The 21,570-nt window shown below is 54.2% G+C and overlaps 2 protein-coding genes across 6 annotated transcripts in view; one reads left to right on the top strand and one right to left on the bottom strand.

Annotated features, from left to right (window-relative positions):
• SGF29 (SAGA complex associated factor 29) lies at window positions 1-14,033 on the bottom strand. Of its 2 annotated transcripts, none has more exons than XM_082300177.1 (9): window positions 13,871-14,033; window positions 12,828-12,903; window positions 12,673-12,700; window positions 9,887-9,951; window positions 9,574-9,703; window positions 5,834-5,980; window positions 5,670-5,705; window positions 4,360-4,522; window positions 1-183 (listed from the first exon to the last, which is right to left on the bottom strand). In XM_082300177.1, exons 1-9 carry the CDS (start codon window positions 13,943-13,945, stop codon window positions 67-69), a joined length of 837 nt encoding a protein of 278 aa, XP_082156303.1. In that variant the 5' UTR covers window positions 13,946-14,033; the 3' UTR covers window positions 1-66. The 2 variants fall into 2 exon arrangements, with proteins under 2 accessions (XP_082156303.1, XP_082156302.1); XM_082300176.1 differs by having other exon boundaries at window positions 12,673-12,745.
• Window positions 9,917-21,570, top strand: part of CLN3 (CLN3 lysosomal/endosomal transmembrane protein, battenin) — a 25,237-nt gene continuing 13,583 nt past the window's right edge. The window contains exons 1-6 of one of the 4 annotated variants that reach the window (XM_082300171.1): window positions 9,917-9,981; window positions 14,575-14,638; window positions 14,768-14,843; window positions 14,968-15,021; window positions 17,763-17,842; window positions 19,352-19,437. In XM_082300171.1, coding sequence (XP_082156297.1) covers window positions 9,960-9,981; window positions 14,575-14,638; window positions 14,768-14,843; window positions 14,968-15,021; window positions 17,763-17,842; window positions 19,352-19,437 — 382 coding nt within the window. In that variant the 5' untranslated portion in view covers window positions 9,917-9,959. Of the gene's footprint in view, window positions 9,982-14,275; window positions 14,341-14,574; window positions 14,639-14,722; window positions 14,844-14,967; window positions 15,022-17,762; window positions 17,843-19,351; window positions 19,438-21,570 lie in introns of those variants that run through there. The other 3 variants (XM_082300173.1, XM_082300172.1, XM_082300170.1) reach the window with 3 other exon arrangements.

Genomic DNA, 21,570 nt, shown 5'->3' on the forward strand with positions numbered 1-21,570 from the left:
TTCCGGGCCGCTCTGTCCGAATTTTGGGTGGCTTTCGCAGGATTTTGGGCCGTTTCGGGCCGATTTTCACTTCTTTTTGGTCTCCTTGCAGGCCACCACGTAGCGCTGGGCCACGTTGAGGGGCGGTGAGTAGCCATCGGCGTAGGAGGTGTCCTCGAACAGCACCGAGTAATCGTCCTGCGGCTGCAGGGGTTTGGGGCATTTTGGGGGATTTGGGGCGTTTTGGGGGGTTTGGGGGGATTTGGGGGTTTGGGGGGGGTTGGGGAGATTTGGGGGGTTTGGGGGATTTTGGGGGGTTTGGGGCATTTTGTGGGGTTTGGGGGGTTTTGGGGGTTTGGGGGGGTTTGGGGCGTTTTGGGGGTTTGGGGGATTTTGAGGATTTGGGGCATTTTGGGGGGGTTGGGGAATTTTGGGGGGTTTGGGGCGTTTTGGGGGGTTTGGGGCATTTTGGGGGGTTTGGGGGAGTTTGGGGGTTTTGAGGGTTTGGGGCGTTTTGGGGGGTTTGGGGCGTTTTGGGGGTTTGGGGCATTTTGGGGGGTTTGGGGGGGTTTGGGGGGTTTGGGGCGTTTTGGGGGGTTTGGGGCGTTTTGGGGGTTTGGAGGGTTTGGGGCATTTTGGGGGGTTTGGGGCGTTTTGGGGGTTTGGGGGGTTTTGGGGGTTTGGGGGATTTTGGGGGATTTGGGGCGTTTTGGGGGGTTTGGGGCATTTTGGGGGGTTTGGGGCATTTTGGGGCGTTTGGGGAATTTTGGGGGGATTTTGGGGGGAAATTTGGGGGGATTTGGGGGGTTTGGAGGATTTTGGGGAATTTTGGGGGGTTTGGGGCATTTTGGGGGGTTTGGGGAATTTTGGGGGGTTTGGGGCATTTTGGGGGGTTTGGGGAATTTTGGGGGGTTTGGGGCATTTTGGGGGGTTTGGGGGGTTTGGGGGGTTTTGGGGGGCTTGGGGGGGTTTGGGGCATTTTGGGGGATTTGGGGCGTTTTGGGGGGTTTGGGGTGTTTTGGGGGGTTTGGGGGGATTTGGGGCGTTTTGGGGGTTTGGGGGGTTTGGGGCGTTTTGGGTGTTTGGGGAGATTTGGGGGGATTTTGGGGGGAAATTTGGGGATTTTGGGGGGTTTAGGGAGATTTGGGGGGTTTGGGGGATTTTGGGGGTTTGGGGCGTTTTGGGGGGTTTGGGGCGTTTGGGGAATTTCGGGGGTTTGGGGCATTTTGGGGGGTTTGGGGCGTTTTGGGGGTTTGGGGGGTTTGGGGGAGTTCGGGGGGATTTGGGGGGTTTGGGGCGTTTTGGGGGGTTTGGGGCGTTTTGGGGGTTTGGGGGAGTTTGGGGGGATTTGGGGGGTTTGGGGCGTTTTGGGGGATTTGGGGCATTTTGGGGGGTTTGGGGAATTTTGGGGGGTTTGGGGCATTTTGGGGGTTTGGGGGAGTTTGGGGGGATTTGGGGGGTTTTGGTGGGTTTGGGGACTTTTGGGGGGTTTGGGGCGTTTTGGGGGGTTTGGGGGATTTTGGGGGGTTTGGGGGATTTTGGGGGGTTTGGGGCATTTTGGGGGTTTGGGGAATTTTGGGGGGTTTGGGGCGTTTTGGGGGTTTGGGGAATTTTGGGGGGTTTGGGGCATTTTGGGGGTTTGGGGGGTTTTGGGGCATTTTGGGGGATTTTGGGGGTTTGGGGCGTTTTGGGGGGTTTGGGGCATTTTGGGGGGTTTGGGGCGTTTTGGGGGGTTTGGGGGATTTTGGGGGTTTGGGGCGTTTTGGGGGGTTTGGGGCGTTTGGGGAATTTCGGGGGTTTGGGGCATTTTGGGGGGTTTGGGGAATTTGGGGGGTTTGGGGGGTTTGGGGGAGTTCGGGGGGATTTGGGGGGTTTGGGGCGTTTTGGGGGGTTTGGGGCGTTTTGGGGGGTTTGGGGCGTTTTGGGGGTTTGGGGGAGTTTGGGGGGATTTGGGGGGTTTGGGGCGTTTTGGGGGATTTGGGGCATTTTGGGGGGTTTGGGGAATTTTGGGGGGTTTGGGGCATTTTGGGGGTTTGGGGGAGTTTGGGGGGATTTGGGGGGTTTTGGTGGGTTTGGGGACTTTTGGGGGGTTTGGGGCGTTTTGGGGGGTTTGGGGGATTTTGGGGGTTTGGGGCGTTTTGGGGGGTTTGGGGCGTTTGGGGAATTTCGGGGGTTTGGGGCATTTTGGGGGGTTTGGGGAATTTGGGGGGTTTGGGGGGTTTGGGGGAGTTCGGGGGGATTTGGGGGGTTTGGGGCGTTTTGGGGGGTTTGGGGCGTTTTGGGGGGTTTGGGGCGTTTTGGGGGTTTGGGGGAGTTTGGGGGGATTTGGGGGGTTTGGGGCGTTTTGGGGGATTTGGGGCATTTTGGGGGGTTTGGGGAATTTTGGGGGGTTTGGGGCATTTTGGGGGTTTGGGGGAGTTTGGGGGGATTTGGGGGGTTTTGGTGGGTTTGGGGACTTTTGGGGGGTTTGGGGCGTTTTGGGGGGTTTGGGGGGATTTGGGGGTTTGGGGCGTTTTGGGGGGTTTGGGGGGATTTGGGGATTTGGGGCGTTTTGGGGGGTTTGGGGAATTTGGGGGGTTTGGGGCGTTTTGGGGGTTTGGGGGATTTTGGGGGGTTTGGGGCATTTTGGGGGATTTGGGGGATTTTGGGGGGTTTGGGGCATTTTGGGGGGTTTGGGGAATTTTGGGGGGTTTGGGGCATTTTGGGGGTTTGGGGGGTTTTGGGGCATTTTGGGGGATTTTGGGGGTTTGGGGCGTTTTGGGGGGTTTGGGGGATTTTTGGGGGTTTGGGGGGTTTGGGGGGTTTGGGGGGTTTGGGGCGTTTTGGGGGGTTTGGGGGATTTTTGGGGGTTTGGGGGATTTTGAGGATTTGGGGCATTTTGGGGGGGTTGGGGAATTTTGGGGGGTTTGGGGCATTTTGGGGGTTTGGGGGGATTTGGGGGGTTTGGGGCGTTTTGGGGGGTTTGGGGAATTTGGGGGGTTTGGGGGGATTTTGGGGGGTTTGGGGCATTTTGGGGGGTTTGGGGCATTTTGGGGGTTTTGGGGCATTTTGGGGGGTTTGAGGGGTTTTGGGGGGTTTGGGGCGTTTTGGGGGGTTTGGGGCATTTTGGGGGGTTTGAGGGGTTTTGGGGGGTTTGGGGCGTTTTGGGGGGTTTGGGGCATTTTGGGGGTTTGGGGCATTTTGGGGGGTTTTGGGGGGTTTGGGGGGGTTTGGGGCATTTTGGGGGTTTGGGGGAGTTTGGGGGGATTTGGGGGGTTTGGGGCATTTTGGGGGGTTTGGGGGGTTTTGGGGGGTTTGGGGCATTTTGGGGGTTTGGGGGAGTTTGGGGGGATTTGGGGGGTTTGGGGCGTTTTGGGGGGTTTGGGGGATTTTGGGGGTTTGGGGGAGTTTGGGGGGATTTGGGGGGTTTGGGGCGTTTTGGGGGGTTTGGGGGATTTTGGGGGGTTTGGGGCGTTTTGGGGGGTTTGGGGCGTTTTGGGGGGTTTGGGGGGTTTGGGGGATTTTGGGGGTTTGGGGCATTTTGGGGGGGTTGGAGGATTTTGGGGGTTTGGGGGATTTTGGGGGGTTTGGGGGGTTTGGGGCATTTTGGGGGGTTTGGGGCGTTTTGGGGGTTTGGGGGGGTCTTGGGGGAAATTTGGGGGATTTGGGGGGGGGTTGGGGGAATTTAGGGGAATTTGGGGGGATTTTGTGGGGATTTGGGGGGGTTTCGGGGGGAATTTGGGGCATTTTGGGGGTTTGGGGGGAAATTTGGAGGATTTTGGGGTGGATTTGGTGGATTTTGGGGTGGATTTGGGGGGATTTTGGGGAGGATTTTGGAGATTTTGGGGGGGATTTGGTGGATTTTGGGGAGGATTTTGGGGAGGATTTGGGGGATTTTGGGGGGGATTTGGGGGATTTTGGGGTGGATTTGGTGGATTTTGAGGGGGATTTGGGAGATTTTGAGGGGGATTTGGGAGATTTCCGGTGAGTCCCAAGTAGATTTGAACCCCCCCATAGCAACAAGCCCCGCCCCTTAGCAACCCCCTTAGCAACAAGCCACGCCCCCTAGCAACACTCCTTATATGGCAACCCCTCCCTAACAACAAACCACACCCCCTAGCAACACTCCTTATATGGCAACCCCTCCCTAGCAACAAGCCACACCCCCTAGCAACACTCCTTATATGGCAACCCCTCCCTAGCAACAAGCCACGCCCCCTAGCAACACTCCTTATATGGCAACCCCTCCCTAGCAACAAGCCACGCCCCCCTAGCAACCCCCTCACGGCGCGCACAGCGCCCCCTACCGGAGCCCCCCCCCCCCCCCCCCCGCCTCAAAAAACCTTCATTTCCGAAGGAATTTTTGAGGCGATTTCCCGGGATTTCGGGTCCGATACTCACGCGCTGAGGCGGGGCGTGGATGAGGGCCCGGTAGAAGCAGGTGGTTTGAGGATAAAGGGCCAGGACCAGCTGATCCTTGTGGAAAAGAGCCTCGGGATCCGTCTCCGGGTTGGTTTTCCATTGGGGCAGGGGGATGATGCGGCGGCGGCTCAGCGTGTGGCGCCTGCGAGGGTGGTGAGGGGAAAAGTGCCCAAAAAAGGGGAATTTGGGGAGGTTTTGGGGGATTTTGGGGAGGTTTGAGGGGGTTTGGGGAAGTTTTGAGGGGGTTTGGGCGAAGATTGGAAAGATTTGGGGAGGTTTAAGGGGGTTTTTGGGAGGTTTGAGGGGGATTTTTGTGGCGTTTTTGGGAGGTTTGAGAGGATTTTGGGGAGGTTTGAGAGGATTTGAGGGGGTTTTGAGGGGAATTTGGGAGGATTTGGGAAGGTTTGAGGAGATTTGAGGAGATCTGAGGGGAATTTGGGAGGATTTGGGAAGGTTTGAGGAGATTTGAGGGGAATTTGGGAGGATTTGGGAAGGTTTGAGGAGATTTGAGGGGAATTTGGGAGGATTTGGGAAGGTTTGAGGAGATTTGAGGAGGTTTGAGGGGAATTTGGGAGGATTTGGGAAGGTTTGAGGAGATTTGAGGAGATTTGAGGGGAATTTGGGACGATTTGGGAAGGTTTGAGGAGATTTGAGGAGGTTTGAGGGGAATTTGGGAGGATTTGGGAAGGTTTGAGGAGATTTGAAGAGATTTGAGGGGAATTTGGGAAGATTTGGGAAGGTTTGAGGAGATTTGAAGAGATTTGAGGGGAATTTGGGAGGATTTGGGAAGGTTTGAGGAGATTTGAGGAGGTTTGAGGGGAATTTGGGAGGATTTGGGAAGGTTTGAGGAGATTTGACGGGAATTTGGGAGGATTTGGGAAGGTTTGAGGGGATTTGAGGGGAATTTGGGAGGATTTGGGAAGGTTTGAGGAGATTTGAAGAGATTTGAGGGAAATTTGGGAGGATTTGGGAAGGTTTGAGGAGATTTGAGGAGAATTTGGGAGGATTTGGGAAGGTTTGAGGAGATTTGAGGAGGTTTGAGGGGAATTTGGGAGGATTTGGGAAGGTTTGAGGAGATTTGAGGAGGTTTGAGGGGAATTTGGGAGGATTTGGGAAGGTTTGAGGAGATTTGAGGAGATTTGAGGGGAATTTGGGCAGCTTTAAATGCATTTGGGAGAATATTACCCCAACTTAGGGAACTTTAGGGGAGGATTTGGGGAACTTTAAAAGCGATTTACATAGATTTTGGCACATTTCACACCAAATCCCAAACATTTTTGCTCACTCACTCCTTCCCCTCCTCATCGATATCATCCACTTCATACCTGTGGGCAAAACACCCAAAATTCACCCTTCCACCCGCATTGCCGAGGCCGAGAAAAAAGTGAATTTAGAGGCCCGAAAAGAAGAATTTTGGGGCCAAAACGAGGGGAATTTGGGGCTGCTCACTCACTTGTTGGCGGCGTGGCTGTAGCTGACCACCTCGGCCAGGATCCACTGCTCGTCCCCTTCCAGGGCCTTGACCCTTGCGGCCACTTTGTCGCCGGGTTTGGCCACGTAGTCGCCGGCCGCCGGCACGGCCCCGCACAGGGGAGGGGGTCTGGGGGAGGTCAAGGGGGTCACCCCAAAAATTCCTGACCCCCAAAATCCCCCCCCTGGTTTTACCTCCGAGTTGAAAAATTTACCGCGAAAGTGGTGATTTTTTTTACTCGAAAGTTGTCTTTTTTTTTGGGACTGAAACGGTTTGGTTTTACTCAGAACGGCGGGGTTTTACCTCGAAATGGTCTTTTTGGGATTTAAACTGCCTGGTTTAGCCCCAAAATTGGAAGTTTTGCCTCCAAGTTGCTCGTTTCTACCTTAAAATCACCTATTTTTACTCGAAACTTGGTTGTTTCTATCTCAAAAGCATCGATTTTAACCCAAAATCCTCCGTTTCTACCTCAAAATGATTTATTTTACACCAAAATCATCCTTTTCTACCTCAAAATCATCTCTTTTAACCCCCAAATCATCTATTTTACCGCAAAATCATCAATTTTACCCCAAATCATCCATCTCTACCTCAAAATCATTAATTTTACCCCAAAATCATGTTTCTACCTCAGAATCAACAATTTTATCCCAAAATTCTGTTTCTACCTCAAAATCATCTCTTTTACCCCAAAATCATCCATTTCTACCTCAAAATCATCTATTTTACCCCAAAATCATCAGTTTTACCCCAAAACCATCCATTTCTACCTCAGAATCATCAATTTAACCCCTAAATCATCTATTTTACCTCAAAATCATCAATTTTACCCCAAAATAATCTGTTTCTATGTCAAAATCATCAGTTTTACCCTAAAATCCTCCGTTTCTACCTCAGAATCATTTATTTTACACCAAAATAATCCATTTCTATCTCAAAGTCATCTATTTTAACCCAAAATCATCTGTTTCTACCTCAAAATCATCTATTTTACCCCAAAATCACCTATTTCTACCTCAAAATCATCCCTTTCTACCTCAAAAACATGAATTTTACCTCAAAATCATCTATTTTACCCCAAAATCATCCCTTTGTACCTCAAAATCATCAATTTTACCTTAAAATCATCTATTTTGCCCCAAAATCATCCGTTTCTACCTCAAAATTGCCCATTATGCCCCAGAATTTGGAACTTTACCACAAAATCATTCATTTTTACCCCAAACCCGCCCATTTCATCCCCAAAATTGCCCATTCTACCTCAAAATTACTCCCTGTAGCCCCAAAATCGGAAATTCTACCTCAACATTGCCCATTTCTACTTCAAAATACCCTATTTTGTCCCCAAAATCACCCATTTCACCCCAAAATTACCCATTTCTACCCCAAAAATGGCTTCATTTCAACCCAAAATTGCCTATTTTTAACCCAAATTACCCAAGTAGGCCCCAATACTGAAATTCCCCTTTAATCCCTCCCAATTTTCCGCCTTTCCCTCCAAAATCCCTCTTTTTCCCCAAAAAATCCCCCCTTTTTTCCCCCAAAATCCCTCTTCATCTCCCCCAGACCCTCATTATTCCCTCAAATTCCCACTTTTTCCCCCATTTTCCCTCACTTTTCCCCTCAGTTTTCCTCACTTTTCCCCGGGTTTCCCCATCCACAGCGGCAGCGTCATCGCCACCCTCAAATCCCCCCTTTTCCTTCCAAAATCCCTCTTTTTCCCCGAAAAATCCCCCCTTTTTTTCCCCAAAATCCCCTCAAACCCTCGTTATTCCCTCAAATTCCCACTTTTTCCCTCATTTTCCCTCACTTTTCCCCTCAGTTTTCCTCACTTTTCCCCGGGTTTCCCTATCCACAGCGGCAGCGTCATTGCCACCCTCAGATCCCCCCTTTTCCTTCCAAAACCCCTCTTTTTCCCTGAAAAATCCCCCCTGTTTTTCCCCAAAATCCCCTCAAACCCTCATTATTCCCTCAAATTCCCACTTTTTCTCTCACTTTTCCCCTCATTTTTCCTCACTTTTCCCTGGGTTTCCCCATCCACAGCGGCAGCGTCATCACCACCCTCAAACCCCCCCTTTTCCTTCCAAAATCCCTCTTTTTCCCCCACAAATCCCCCCTTTTTTCCCCCCAAATCCTCATTATTCCCTCAAATTCCCACTTTTTCCCCCATTTTCCCTCACTTTTCCCCTCAGTTTTCCTCACTTTTCCCCAGGTTTCCCCATCCACAGCGGCAGCGTCATCGCCACCCTCAAACCCCCCCTTTCCTTCCCAAAATCCCTCTTTTTTCCCTGAAAAGTTCCCCTTTTTTTCCCCAAAATCCCCTCAAACCCTCGTTATTCCCTCAAATTCCCACTTTTTCCCCCATTTTCCCTCACTTTTCCCCTCAGTTTTCCTCACTTTTCCCCTCAGTTTTCCTCACTTTTCCCTGGGTTTCCCCATCCACAGCGGCAGCGTCATCACCACCCTCAAACCCCCCCTTTTCCTTCCAAAATCCCTCTTTTTCCCCAAAAAATCCCCCCTTTTTTCCCCCCAAATCCTCATTATTCCCTCAAATTCCCACTTTTTCCCCCATTTTCCCTCACTTTTCCCCTCAGTTTTCCTCACTTTTCCCCAGGTTTCCCCATCCACAGCGGCAGCGTCATCGCCACCCTCAAACCCCCCCTTTTCCTTCCAAAATCCCTCTTTTTCCCCCACAAATCCCCCCTTTTTTCCCCCCAAATCCTCATTATTCCCTCAAATTCCCACTTTTTCCCCCATTTTCCCTCACTTTTCCCCTCAGTTTTCCTCACTTTTCCCCAGGTTTCCCCATCCACAGCGGCAGCGTCATCGCCACCCTCAAACCCCCCCTTTTCCTTCCAAAATCCCTCTTTTTCCCCAAAAAATCCCCCCTTTTTTCCCCCCAAATCCTCATTATTCCCTCAAATTCCCACTTTTTTCCCCATTTTCCCTCACTTTTCCCCTCAGTTTTCCTCACTTTTCCCCAGGTTTCCCCATCCACAGCGGCAGCGTCATCGCCACCCTCAAACCCCCCCTTTTCCTTCCAAAATCCCTCTTTTTCCCCAAAAAATCCCCCCTTTTTTCCCCCCAAATCCTCATTATTCCCTCAAATTCCCACTTTTTCCCCCATTTTCCCTCACTTTTCCCCTCAGTTTTCCTCACTTTTCCCCGGGTTTCCCCATCCACAGCGGCAGCGTCATCGCCACCCTCAAACCCCCCCTTTCCTTCCCAAAATCCCTCTTTTTTCCCTGAAAAATTCCCCTTTTTTTCCCCAAAATCCCCTCAAACCCTCATTATTCCCTCAAATTCCCACTTTTTTCCCCATTTTCCCTCACTTTTCCCCTCAGTTTTCCTCACTTTTCCCCAGGTTTCCCCATCCACAGCGGCAGCGTCATCACCACCCTCAAACCCCCCCTTTTCCTTCCAAAACCCCTCTTTTTCCCCGAAAAATCCCCCGTTTTTCCCCAAAATCCCCTCAAACCCTCGTTATTCCCTCAAATTCCCACTTTTTCTCTCACTTTTCCCCTCATTTTTCCTCACTTTTCCCTGGGTTTCCCCATCCACAGTGGCAGCGTCATCACCACCCTCAAACCCCCCCTTTTCCTTCCAAAATCCCTCTTTTTCCCCCACAAATCCCCCCTTTTTTCCCCCCAAATCCTCATTATTCCCTCAAATTCCCACTTTTTCCCCCATTTTCCCTCACTTTTCCCCTCATTTTTCCTCACTTTTCCCCGGGTTTCCCGATCCACAGCGGCAGCGTCATCGCCGACTGCTGCAGCAGCGTCATCAGCACCCCCCTCCTCATCGTCTTCCTGGGCGGCTCCGCCTCACTGTAGATCCCGGCGATTTTCGCCGCTGGAATAAAAAACCATTAAAAACAACCCAAAATGAATAAAAACTCCGATTCCCTCGAAATCCCGATGGATTTTGGGTGGAGTTTTGAGGGATTTGAAAAGGTTTGAAGCTTTTCCCGCCTTTTTTCCCCCCCTCGGCCCGGTGTGAGGGGAGCGTGGGCGCAGCGCCCCCTGGCGGCCGTACCGATGCGGCGCTCCTCCAGCAGGGATTTGATCTCGGCGATTTTATCCAGAGCTCTCCTGAGGACGCTGAAAGGATGAAAAAACGAGGGGAAAAAGGTAAAAATTGGGGGGAAAAACTGGAATTTGGAAAGCGGAGGGAGGTGGGGGAGGGGGGAAAGGGGGGGGTTTGAGGGGAAGGGGGATTTGGGGTGAAAAAGGGGAGTTTTGGGGGTGGAGAAAGGGAGGGAAGAGGGGGGGAAAGGGGATTTTTAGGGAGAAATAGCGGGGAGTTGTGAGGGAAAAGGAGGGAATTGTGAGGGGAAAGGGGAGATTTGGGGAGAAAAAGGGGGATTTGGGGAAAAAAAGGGGGATTTGGGGAAAAAAGAGGGGATTTGGGGAGAAAAAAGGGGGATTTGGGGAAAAAAGGGGGGATTTGGGGAAAAAAAGGGGGATTTGGGGAAAAAAGGGGGATTTGGGGAGGAAAAGGGGGATTTGGGGAGAAAAAGGGGGGATTTGGGGAGGAAAAGGGGGATTTGGGGAAAAAAGCGGGATTTGGGGAGAAAAAAGGGGGATTTGGGGAAAAAAGGGGGATTTGGGAAAAAAAGGGAAGATTTGGGGAGAAAAAAGGGGGATTTGGGAGGAAAAGGGGGGATTTGGGGAGAAAAAGGGGGATTTGGGGAAAAAAAGGGGGGATTTGGGGAGAAAAGGGGGGATTTGGGGAGAAAAAGGGGGATTTGGGGAAAAAAGCGGGATTTGGGGAGAAAAAAGGGGGATTTGGGAAAAAAAAGGGAAGATTTGGGGAGAAAAAAGGGGGATTTGGGAGGAAAAGGGGGATTTGGGGAGAAAAAGGGGGGATTTGGAGAAAAAGGGGGGATTTGGGAGGTAAAGGGGGGGTTTGGGGGATAAAGGAGGAATTTGGGGGGGAAAAATGGAAATTTGAGGGGAAAAAGCAGAAATTTGAGAGAAAAAGCAGAATCTTGAGGGGAAAATGGAAATTTGAGGGGGAAAAGTAGAAATCTGAGCGGGAAAAGAAGAAATATTCAGGGGGAAAAGTGGAATTTTGATGGGAAAAACAGAAATTTGAGGGGAAAGCAAGACTTTTGAAGGAAAACCCAGAATTTTGAAGGAAAACGCAGCAATTTTGAGGGGAAAATGGAGAGTTTTGAGAGAAAACCAGGGAGTTTTGAGGGAAAAGGGGGGAACTTGGGAGAAAAAGCAGAAATTTGAAGTGAAAAAGAAATCTGATGGGGAAAAAGTGGAAATCTGAGGGGAAAAGGGGGAAAATTAGTAGGGAAAAAGTGGAAATCTGAGAGAGAAAAGCAAAAATCTGAGGGCAAAAGGAGAAATCTGAGGGGAAAAAGCAGAAATCTGAGGGGAAAAGTGGAAATTAGAGGGGAAAAAGTGGAAATTTGAAGGGAAAAAAGTGGGAATTTGAAGGGATAAAGTGGGAATGTGGGGAAATAAAGCAAGAATTTGAGGAAAAAAGTGGAAATTAGAGAGGAAAAAGAAATTTGACCTGGAAAAGCAGAAACCTGAGAGGAAAAAAGTGGGAAAAGCAACAATGTGAGGGGAATAGCGGGAATCCTGGGGGAGAAAGGGAAAATTAACAGGGAAAAAGTGGGAATCTGAGGGGAAAAAGCGGAAATCTGAGGGCAAAAAGTGAAAATCTGAGGGGAAAAAGCAGAAATCTGAGGGGAAAAGTGGAAATTTGAGGGAAAAAAGTGGGAATTTGAAGGGATAAAGTGGGAATGTGGGGAAATAAAGCAAGAATTTGAGGGAAAAAGTGGAAATTAGAGAGGCAAACCAAATTTGACCTGGAAAAGTGGAAATCTGAGGGGAAAAAGAAATTTGAGGGGAAAAAGTGGAAATCTGAGGGCAAAAAGTGGAAATACGAGGGGAAAAAGCGGAAATTTGAGGGGAAAAAGGAAAAATTAGCGGGGAAAAAGTGGAAACCTGAGGGGGAAAAGCAGAAATCTGAGGGGAAAAAGTGGGAATTTGAGGGGAAAAAGTGGAAATCTGCGGGGAAAAAGTGGGAATTTGAGGGGAAAAAGGAAAAATTAGCAGGGAAAAAGTAGAAATCTGAGGGGGAAAAGCAGAAATCTGAGGGGAAAAGTGGAAGTCTGAGGAGAAAAAGGAAAAATTAGCAGGGAAAAAGTGGAAACCTGAGGGGAAAAAGGAAAAATCTGAGGGGAAAAAGTGGAAACCTGAGGGGGAAAAGCAGAAATCTGAGGGAAAAGTGGAAATTTGAGGGGAAAAAGTGGGAATTTGAAGGGATAAAGTGGGAATGTGGAGAAATAAAGCAAGAATTTGAGGGGAAAAAGTGGAAATTAAAGAGAGGAAAGAGAAATTTGACATGGAAAAGCAGAAACCTGAGAGGAAAAAAGTTGGAAAAGCAACAATGTGACGGGAATAGCGGGAATCCTAGGGGAGAAAGGGAAAATTAGCAGGAAAAAAGTGGAAATCTGAGGGGAAAAAGGAAAAATCTGAGGGGAAAGAGCAGAAATCTGAGGGAAAAAAGTGAAAACCTGAGGAGAAAAAGTAGAAATCTGAGGGGAAAAGCGGAAATTTGAGGGGAAAAAGTGGGAATTTAAGGGAAAAAAGTGGAAATCTGAGAGGAAAAAGTAGAAATCTGAGGGGAGAAAAGCAGAAATCTGAGGGGAAAAGCAGAAGTCTGAGGAGAAAAAGGAAAAATTAGCGGGGTAAAAGTGGAAACCTGAGGCAATAAAGCAACGTTTGAGGGGAAAGAGCAGGAATTGGAGGAATGCCGGGGTTTTTTTTTGGGATTTAAGCCGGGAATTCCAGACTCACTTGCACTCGGCCTCGGCGTCGGCCTTGGCTGTGGTGTAGAGGCCGCGGAGCTTGGTGCGGTAATAGGGGGAGACTGGGGGGGTCCCAGGGGGTGAGGGGGGTCCCCAAAACCCCCAAAATCCCCCCAAAATCCCCCCCAAATCCTGGGATTTTACTTTTGTTCTCCGTCTGCATCCGCTCGTGCGTCTTCTGGATGTTCACCAGGTTGTGCTCGCTGCGGGAGCGCTCCTCCTGAGGGGGGGAAATTGGGGGAAAAACCGGGAAAATCGGGACAAAAAGGAGGCCGAAATGGGGGGGAATGAGGAAAAAAAGGGGGGGGGGATGAAGAAGGGGGAGATTGGTGGGAAACGGGGGAAAAAGGGGAGAAAAGGGGGAGAAATTGGAGTTTGGGGTTAATAAAGGGGGATTTATGAGGGGAAAATGGGAAATTTGGGGGGGGAAAGGGGGAAATTTGGGGGGAAAAAGGGAGAAAAATGGGATTTGAGGGGATGAATATGGATTTTGGAGAAGAAATTGGAGGCTGGAGTTAATAAAGAGAGATTTGGGGGGATAAATGAAGGATTTGGGGAGTATGAATAGGGGTTGGGGGGGGAAAGGGGATTTTGAGGGGATAACGAGGGAAAAGGGGGTTTTTGGGGGGAGGAAGGATTGGAAATAAAAGAGTAAATTGGCAGGTTTGGAGTAGAAATGGGTGGGTTTGGACAGATTGGGTGATTTGCGGATGAAAATGAGCAATTTTAGGGTAAAATGGGTGATTTCGGGTGCAGAAATGAGTGATTTCGGGGGCAGAAATTGGCGATTTCAGGGCGAAGGGGGTGGGTTTGAAGTAGAAATGGGTGGTTTGGGGGCACAAATGGGTGCTTTTAAGGGGAAATGAAGGTTTGGAGGCAGAAAGAGTTGAATGTGGGATAGAAGCGAGCGATTTTGTGCTAAAAATCAGCGGTTTTTAGATAAAACCGGTGATTTACGAGGTAACTGGGTGGATTTGGGGTCGAAATGGGGAATTTGGAGGGGCTCATGAGCGGGAAACGGGAGCTCCGTGAGAGGATATGGGGGGGAAACAGCGGGATCGCTGAGGAGAAACGGAGGAAAAGCGAAGGAAACGGGGATCGCTGAGGGGAAAATGGGAAGTCCTGAGAGGGAACGGGGGATCCTAAAGGGAAACGCGGCATCCCGAAACCCCCCGAAAATGCGGTACCTGCGTCTGTTTAATGAGCTGGTGCAGCTCCCCCAGCAGCTCCGCGATGCGCGAATCGGCCGAGACCAGCGCCATGACGGGAGAACGGAACGGATGGGAAGGGAAGGGGGAGGGGGGCAAAATGGCGGCGGCTCCTGAGGGGACCCGCGGGTGGAAAGGCGGGGAGGGGGGGCGGGACAAAATGGCGGCGGCGCCTCAGGGGAGAGCGGAGCTCCGAGGCGCTAAACCACGCCCACTATTCACCATATATGGCCAAAGCCACGTCTACTTGTTAATATTCATGTGGTTGTGAAGCCACGCCCACAATATGTCCATATATGGGGTGAGCGCCGCGTAGCCACGCCCATTATCTCCTAATATGGGTTTAAGCCGCGCCCCCTCGCCGCGGCAAAGGGGGGGTGTCACGTGACGAGCGCCGTCACGTGATGAGCGCCCCAACATGGCGGACGAGGAACCGCTGCTGCCGCCGGGTGAGAGAGGGAGCGCCAAAAACCGGCACTAAAATCGGGCTTAAAAAGCGGGAATTTGGGACAGACAGCGCCACAAACCCCGGCATTTCCAACGCCGGGGCGTGATAGGGAATGGAAACGGGAAAAGCGAACCGGGAGTAACACCCGGAGCCTTCAAAACCGCGCCCGGGAGCCCCAAACCGGCCCCAAAATCCGCTAAAATCACCCTAAAAATCCTCCCCTCCCCCCCCACAGCCGCCGAGCCCGCCCCTCCCCCACCGCCCCCGACCTCCTCGTGGCGAATCGGAGCCGCTTTTTGGTGAGTGCTTGGTACAAAAACCTCCGATTTCCCCCCAAAACGGAGCCGGTTTTTTTTTTTTTTTAATTAACCCCGCCCTTTAAGCCCCGCCCACAACGGCCACACCCATTGAAGCCCCGCCCCCCGCAGGATTTTGGGGCTCTGTAACAACTTCCCGTACGTGCTGATGCTCAGCGCCGCCCGCGACCTGCTGGAGCCACGCCCCGTGAGTGGCCACGCCCCCTTTTTTGGCTTAAAAAACCACGCCCCCTTTTGGGGAGGCCACGCCCCTTTTTTCCCGCGGCGAAATTCCCAAATTTTGGGGTTTTTTTCCCGGTTTTTTTCTTTAGGGGGAAGAGCCGCGGAATCGGAGCCGCCATGACTGCGACCCTGTGGGGACGGGGGTGGGTGGGGCTTGAGGGGGCGGGGCTTGGGAGGAGGGAGCTGATTGGGTGAGGAGTGGAGGGGCGGGGCTTGAGGGGGAGGAGCTTAATGGGGGTGGGAGCTGATTGGGTGGGGAGTGGAGGGGCGGGGTTTAAAGGCGCGGGGCTTGGGGAAGGCGGGAGCTGATTGGGTGAGGAGATGAGGGGGCGGAGCTTGAGGGGCGGGGCTTGGGGAGGCGGGAGCTGATTGGGAGGGGCGGGGCTTGGGAGGCGGGAGCTGATTGGGTGAGGGGTGGAGGGGGCGGGGCTTTAAGGGGAGGGGCTTGGGGAAGGCGGGAGCTGATTGGGTGAGATGAGGGGGCGGAGCTTGAGGGGGCGGGGCTTGGGGAGGCGGGAGCTGATTGGGTGAGGGGTGGAGGGGGCGGGGCTTTAAGGGGAGGGGCTTGGGGAAGGCGGGAGCTGATTGGGTGAGGAGATGAGGGGGCGGGGCTTGGGAGGAGGGAGCTGATTGGGTGAGGGGTGGAGGGGGCGGGGTTTAAAGGGGTGTGGTCGAGATTTTGGGTGGGAAAGGGGGAATTTTGGGGAAAAAAAACCCAGGGAATTTTTGGGGGAAAAGGGGAAGTTTGGGTGGGAAAAGGGGAAATTTGGGGGGGGGGAAGGGGAATTTGGGGGGAAAAGGGACAAATTTGGGGGAAAAAGAGGAATTTTGGGGGGGGAAAAGGGGAAATTTGGGGGGAGATTTGGGGGAAATTGGGGGGAAAAGGGGAAAATTTTGGGGAAAAAGGTGGCAATTTGGGGAAAAAAGGGGGATTTGGGGGGAAAATGTGGAAATTTTGGGGAAAAGAGGGGAATTTTGGGGAAAAAGGAATTTTGGTGGGAAAAGGGGTAATTTGGGGGAAAAAAGGGGAATTTGAGGGGGGAAAAGGGAATTCTGGGGGGGGGGAAGGGAAATTTTTGGGAAACAGGTGGAATTTTGGGGGAAAAAGGGAATTTTGGGGGAAAAGGGGATTTTTGGGGAAAAAAAGGGAATTTTGGGGGGGAAAATGTTGGAATTTTGGGGAAAAACGATGGAATTTTGGAGAAAAACGGAAACTTTGGGGAAAAAAGGGGAAATTTGGGGGAAAAAAGGTGTAATTTGTGGGGGAAAGGGGAATTTTGGAGAAAAAGGGAATTTTGGGGGGAAAAAAGGGGAATTTGGGGGAAAAAGGGGAATTTTTGCAGGGGAAAGGGGGAAATTTGGGAGGGAATCCAGGGATTTTGGGGCTAATTCCCGGGATTTTGGGGTGAATCCTGGGATTTTGGGGCGAATTCTCGGGATTTTGGGGCGAATCCAGGGATTTTGGGGCAAATTCCAGGATTTTGGGGTGAATTCCCGGGATTTTGGGGCGAATCCCTGGGATTTTGGGGTGAATTCCCGGGATTTTGGGGCGAATCCCGGGATTTTGGGGTGAATTCCCGGGATTTTGGGGCGAATCCAGGGATTTTGGGGCTAATTCCCGGGATTTTGGGGCTAATTCCTGGGATTTTGGGGCGAATCCCGGGATTTTGGGGCTAATTCCCGGGATTTTAGGGCAAAGTCCGGGATTTTGGGGCGAATCCCGGGATTTTGGGCCAAATTCCGGGATTTTGGGGTGAATCCCGGGATTTTGGGGCGAATTCCGGGGTTTTGGGGCGAATTCTCGGGATTTTGGGGCGAATCCCTGGTATTTTGGGGTGAATCCTGGGATTTTGGGGCTAATTCCCGGGATTTTGGGGTGAATTCCGGGATTTTGGGGCTAATTCCCGGGATTTTGGGGCGAATTCCCGGGATTTTGGGGCGAATCCCGGTATTTTGGGGTGAATTCCCAGTATTTTGGGGCGAATCCCGGGATTTTGGGGCGAATCCTGGGATTTTGGGGCGAATCCAGGGATTTTGGGGCAAATTCCAGGATTTTGGGGTGAATTCCCGGGATTTTGGGGCGAATCCCGGGATTTTGGGGCGAATTCTCGGGATTTTGGGGCGGATCCCGGGATTTTGGGGTGAATCCCGGGATTTTGGGCGAATCCCGGGATTTTGGGGTGAATCCTGGGATTTTGGGGTGATTTCTCGGGATTTTGGGGCGAATCCAGGGATTTTGGGGCTAATTCCCGGGATTTTGGGCCAAATTCCGGGATTTTGGGGTGAATTCCCGGGATTTTGGGGAGAATTCCGGGATTTTTGGGGTGAATCCCGGGATTTTGGGGAGAATTCTTGGGATTTTGGGGAGAATCCCGGGATTTTGGGGCGAATTCCTGGGATTTTTGGGGTGAATTCCCGGGATTTTGGGGCGAATTCCGAGATTTTGGGGCGAATTCCCGGGATTTTGGGGCTAATTCCCGGGATTTTGGGGCGAATTCTCGGGATTTTGGGGCTAATTCCCGGGATTTTGGGGCAAATTCCGGGATTTTGGGGTGAATTCCCGGGATTTTGGGGTGAATCCTGAGATTTTGGGGCGAATTCCCGGGATTTTGGGGCGAATCCCGGGATTTTGGGGCGAATTCCGGTATTTTGGGGCGAATCCCGGTATTTTGGGGTGAATCCCGGTATTTTGGGGCGAATTCCGGGATTTTGGGGCGAATTCCTGGGATTTTGGGGCGAATCCAGGGATTTTGGGGTGAATTCTCGGGATTTTGGGGCGAATTCCCGTGATTTTGGGGTGAATCCCGGGATTTTGAGGTGAATCCCGGGATTTTGGGCCGAATTCCGGGATTTTGGGGTGAATTCCCGGGATTTTGGGGCGCAGGCCGTGCTCCTGGCCGACGTCCTCCCTGCTCTCGCCGTGAAGCTGCTGCTGCCCCTGCTGGGGGCGGGGCTCCCGCTGCGGTGAGGGGCGGGGCCTGGAGGGGCGGGGCTTAAATGGGGCGGGGCTAAAAGGGGGGCGGAGCCTGAGGGGGCGGGGTTTAAATGGGTGGGGGCGGAAGGGGCGGGGCTTAAATGGGTGGGACCAGAAGAGGGCAGTGCCTAAAGGGGGTGGGGCTAAAGGGGGCGGAGCTTAAAGGGGCGGTGCCGGAAGGGGCGAGGCTAAAGGGGGCGGGGTCTAAATGGGTGGGGCCGGAAGGGCGTTGCCTAAAGGGGGCAGGGCCTGAAGGGGCGGGGCCTAAAGGGGTGGGGCTTAAAATGGGGCAGACACTGAAGGGGTGGGGCCTAAAAGGGGCGGGGTTTAATGGGGCGGGGCCTGAAGGGGTGGGGTCTAAAGGGGAGTGGTGAAGGGGTGGGGCCTGAAGGGGCGGGGCTTAAAGGGGGTGGGGGCAGAATGGGCGGGGCTTAAATGGGCGGGGCCTGGAGGTGGGGTTTAAAGGGGGTGAGGCCTGAAGGGGGCGGGGCTTAAAAGGGGTGGGGCTTGAAGGGGCAGGGGCTGAGGGGAGGGGCTTAAAGGGGGCGGGGGCTCGGGTGGAGCTTAAAGGGGAGGGGCTTAAAGGGGTGGAGTTTAAGGGGGAGGGGCTTGGAGGGGTTAAAGGGGTGGGGCTTAAAGGGGACAAGGCCTTGGGGTGGGGCTTAAAGAGGGAGGGGCTTAAAGGGGCGGGGCTTAAGGGGAGGGTCTTGGAGGGGTTAAAGGGGCGGGGTTTAAGGGGGAGGGGCTTGGAAGGGGGTAAAGGGGCGTGGCTTAAAGGGGGCGGGGCCAGAAGAGGGTGGGGTTTAAAGGGGCAGGGCCTAAAGGGGGTGGGGGCTTGGGTGGGGCTTAAAGAGGGAGGGGCTTAAAGGGGCGGGGCTTAAATGGGTGGGGCCGGGGTGGGGTTTAAAGGGGGTGGAGCCTCGGGATGGGGCTCGAATGGGAGGGGCCTAAAGGGGGGGGGCTTAAAGGGGTGGAGCTTAAAGGGGGCGGGGCTTAGATGGGTGGGGTTAATGGGGCGGGGCTTAAATGGGAGGGGCTTAAGGGGAGGGGCTTAAAGGGGGAGTGGCTTAAAGGGGAGGGGCTTAAAGGGGGAAGGGTTTAAAGGGGCGGGGTTTAAAGGGGCGGGGCTCAAAGGGGGCGGGGCTCGAGGGGGAAGGGTTTAAAGGGGAGGGGCTTAAAGGGGCGGGGCTCAAAGGGGCGGGGCTCAAAGTGGGTAGGGTTTAAAGGGGTGGGGGTGGGGTTTAAAGGGGTGGGGCGGGGCTTAAAGGGGGCGGGGCTTAAAGGGGGCGGGGCTTGGAGGAACAACGGGAAATTTCGGGGCAAAGCTGGAAAAAGGAAATTTTGGGGCTGCAAGAAGTGAAAATTTGGGGGTAAAAAGAGAAATTTGGGGGGAAAAAAGGGAATTGGGGGGGGGGCACGGAAAGGGGGGGGCGTGGCCAGGGTGTGACCACGCCCAGCTGTGGCCACGCCCCCATTTGGCCCCTCCCCCCCCCCCCCAGGGTGCGAGTGGTGGCCGTGGCTCTGAGCCTGTGGGGCAGCGTCAGCGCCGTGGCCGCGGCCAGAGGGAGCCTGGCCAGCCTGGGGGGTGAGCGGGCACTCGGCGGGCACAGGGGGCACTGGGGGCACTCAGGGGTCACTGGGGGGCACTCAGGGGTCAGTCAGGGGTCACTGGGGGCACTCAGGGTCACTCAGGGGTCACTCAGGGGGCACTGGGGGCACTGGGGGCACTCAGGGGGCACTCAGGGGTCACTCAGGGTCACTCAGGGGGCACTGGGGGCACTGGGGTCACTCAGGGGTCACTCAGGGGTCACTCAGGGCCACTCAGGGGTCACTCAGGGGTCACTCAGGGGGCACTGGGGGCACTCAGGGGGCACTGGGGGCACTGGGGGGCACTTGGGGCACTCAGGGGTCACTCAGGGTCACTCGGGGTCACTCAGGGTCACTCGGGGTCACTCAGAGGGCACTGGGGGGCACTGGGGGCACTCAGGGGTCACTCAGGGGTCACTGGGGTCACTCAGGGGGCACTCAGGGGTCACTGGGGGGCACTGGGGGCACTCAGGGGGCACTGGGGGCACTCAGGGTCACTCAGGGGTCACTCAGGGGTCACTGGGGGCACTCAGAGGGCACTGGGGGCACTCAGGGGTCACTCAGGGGTCACTCAGGGGGCACTGGGGGCACTGGGGGCACTCAGGGGTCACTCAGGGTCACTCAGGGGTCACTCAGCGTCACTCAGAGGTCACTCAGGGGTCACTCAGGGGTCACTCAGAGGTCACTCAGGGGTCACTCAGGGTCACTCAGGGGTCACTCAGGGTCACTTGGGGTCACTCAGGGGTCACTCAGGGTCACTCAGGGTCACTCGGGGTCACTCAGGGGGCACTCAGGGGTCACTCAGGGGTCACTCAGAGGTCACTCAGGGGTCACTCAGGGGGCACTCAGAGGGCACTGGGGGCACTCAGGGGTCACTCAGGGTCACTCAGGGGTCACTCAGCGTCACTCAGAGGTCACTCAGGGTCACTCAGGGGTCACTCAGGGGTCACTCAGGGGTCACTCAGAGGTCACTCAGGGGTCACTCAGGGTCACTCAGAGGTCACTCAGGGGTCACTCAGAGGTCACTCAGGGGTCACTCAGGGTCACTCAGGGGTCACTCAGGGTCACTCAGGGGGCACTCAGGGGTCACTCAGGGGGCACTCAGGGGTCACTCAGGGGTCATTCAGGAGTCACTGAGGGTCACTCGGGGGGCACTGGGAGTCACTGGGGGCACTCAGGGGTCACTCAGGGTCACGCGGTTCACTCAGGGTCACTCAGGGGTCACTCAGGGGTCACTGGCGGCACTGGGGTCACTCAGGGGTCACTCAGGGGTCACTCAGGGGTCACTGGGGGCACTCAGGGGGCACTGGGGGCACTCAGGGGTCACTCAGGGGTCACTGGGGGCACTCAGGGGTCACTGGGGGGCACTGGGGGCACTCAGGGTCACTCAGGGGTCACTCAGGGGTCACTGGGGGCACTCAGAGGGCACTGGGGGCACTCAGGGGTCACTCAGGGGTCACTCAGGGGGCACTGGGGGCACTGGGGGCACTCAGGGGTCACTGGGGGCACTCAGGGGTCACTCAGGGTCACTCAGGGGTCACTCAGCGTCACTCAGGGGTCACTCAGGGTCACTCATTGGTCACTCAGGGGTCACTCAGGGGTCACTCAGGGGTCACTCAGAGGTCACTCAGGGGTCACTCAGGGTCACTCAGGGGTCACTCAGGGGTCACTCAGGGGTCACTCAGGGGTCACTCAGAGGTCACTCAGGGGTCACTCAGGGGTCACTCAGGGGTCACTCAGGGTCACTCGGAGTCACTCAGGGGTCACTCAGGGGTCACTCAGGGGTCACTGGGGGCACTCAGGGGGCACTGGGGGCACTCAGGGGTCACTCAGGGGTCACTCAGGGTCACTCAGGGTCACTCGGGGTCACTCAGGGGGCACTGGGGGCACTCAGGGTCACTCAGGGGTCATTCAGGAGTCACTGAGGGTCACTCGGGGGGCACTGGGAGTCACTGGGGGCACTCAGGGGTCACTCAGAGGTCACTCAGGGTCACTCAGGGGTCACTCGGGGCACTCAGGGTCACTTGGTCACTCGGGGTCACTCAGGGGTCATTCGGGGTCACTCAGGGCCACTCAGGGGGCACTGGGGGCACTCAGGGGGCACTGGGGGCACTGGGGGGCACTTGGGGCA

Source organism: Coloeus monedula, assembly GCF_965178545.1.
Source record: "Coloeus monedula genome assembly, chromosome: 37".
NCBI classification, from domain to species: domain Eukaryota; kingdom Metazoa; phylum Chordata; class Aves; order Passeriformes; family Corvidae; genus Coloeus; species Coloeus monedula.

Bases quoted from the DNA above. Each gene is read 5' to 3' on its own strand.
- SGF29 (XM_082300176.1), bottom strand. From the start codon at position 13,945: ATGGCGCTGGTCTCGGCCGATTCGCGCATCGCGGAGCTGCTGGGGGAG. The intron at 12,746-12,827 runs GTAAAATCCCAG...GGACCCCCCCAG, and splicing joins GATGCAGACGGAGAACAAAA to TCTCCCCCTATTACCGCACC. The intron at 5,706-5,833 runs GTGAGTGAGCAG...TTTTGCCCACAG, and splicing joins TACAGCCACGCCGCCAACAA to GTATGAAGTGGATGATATCG.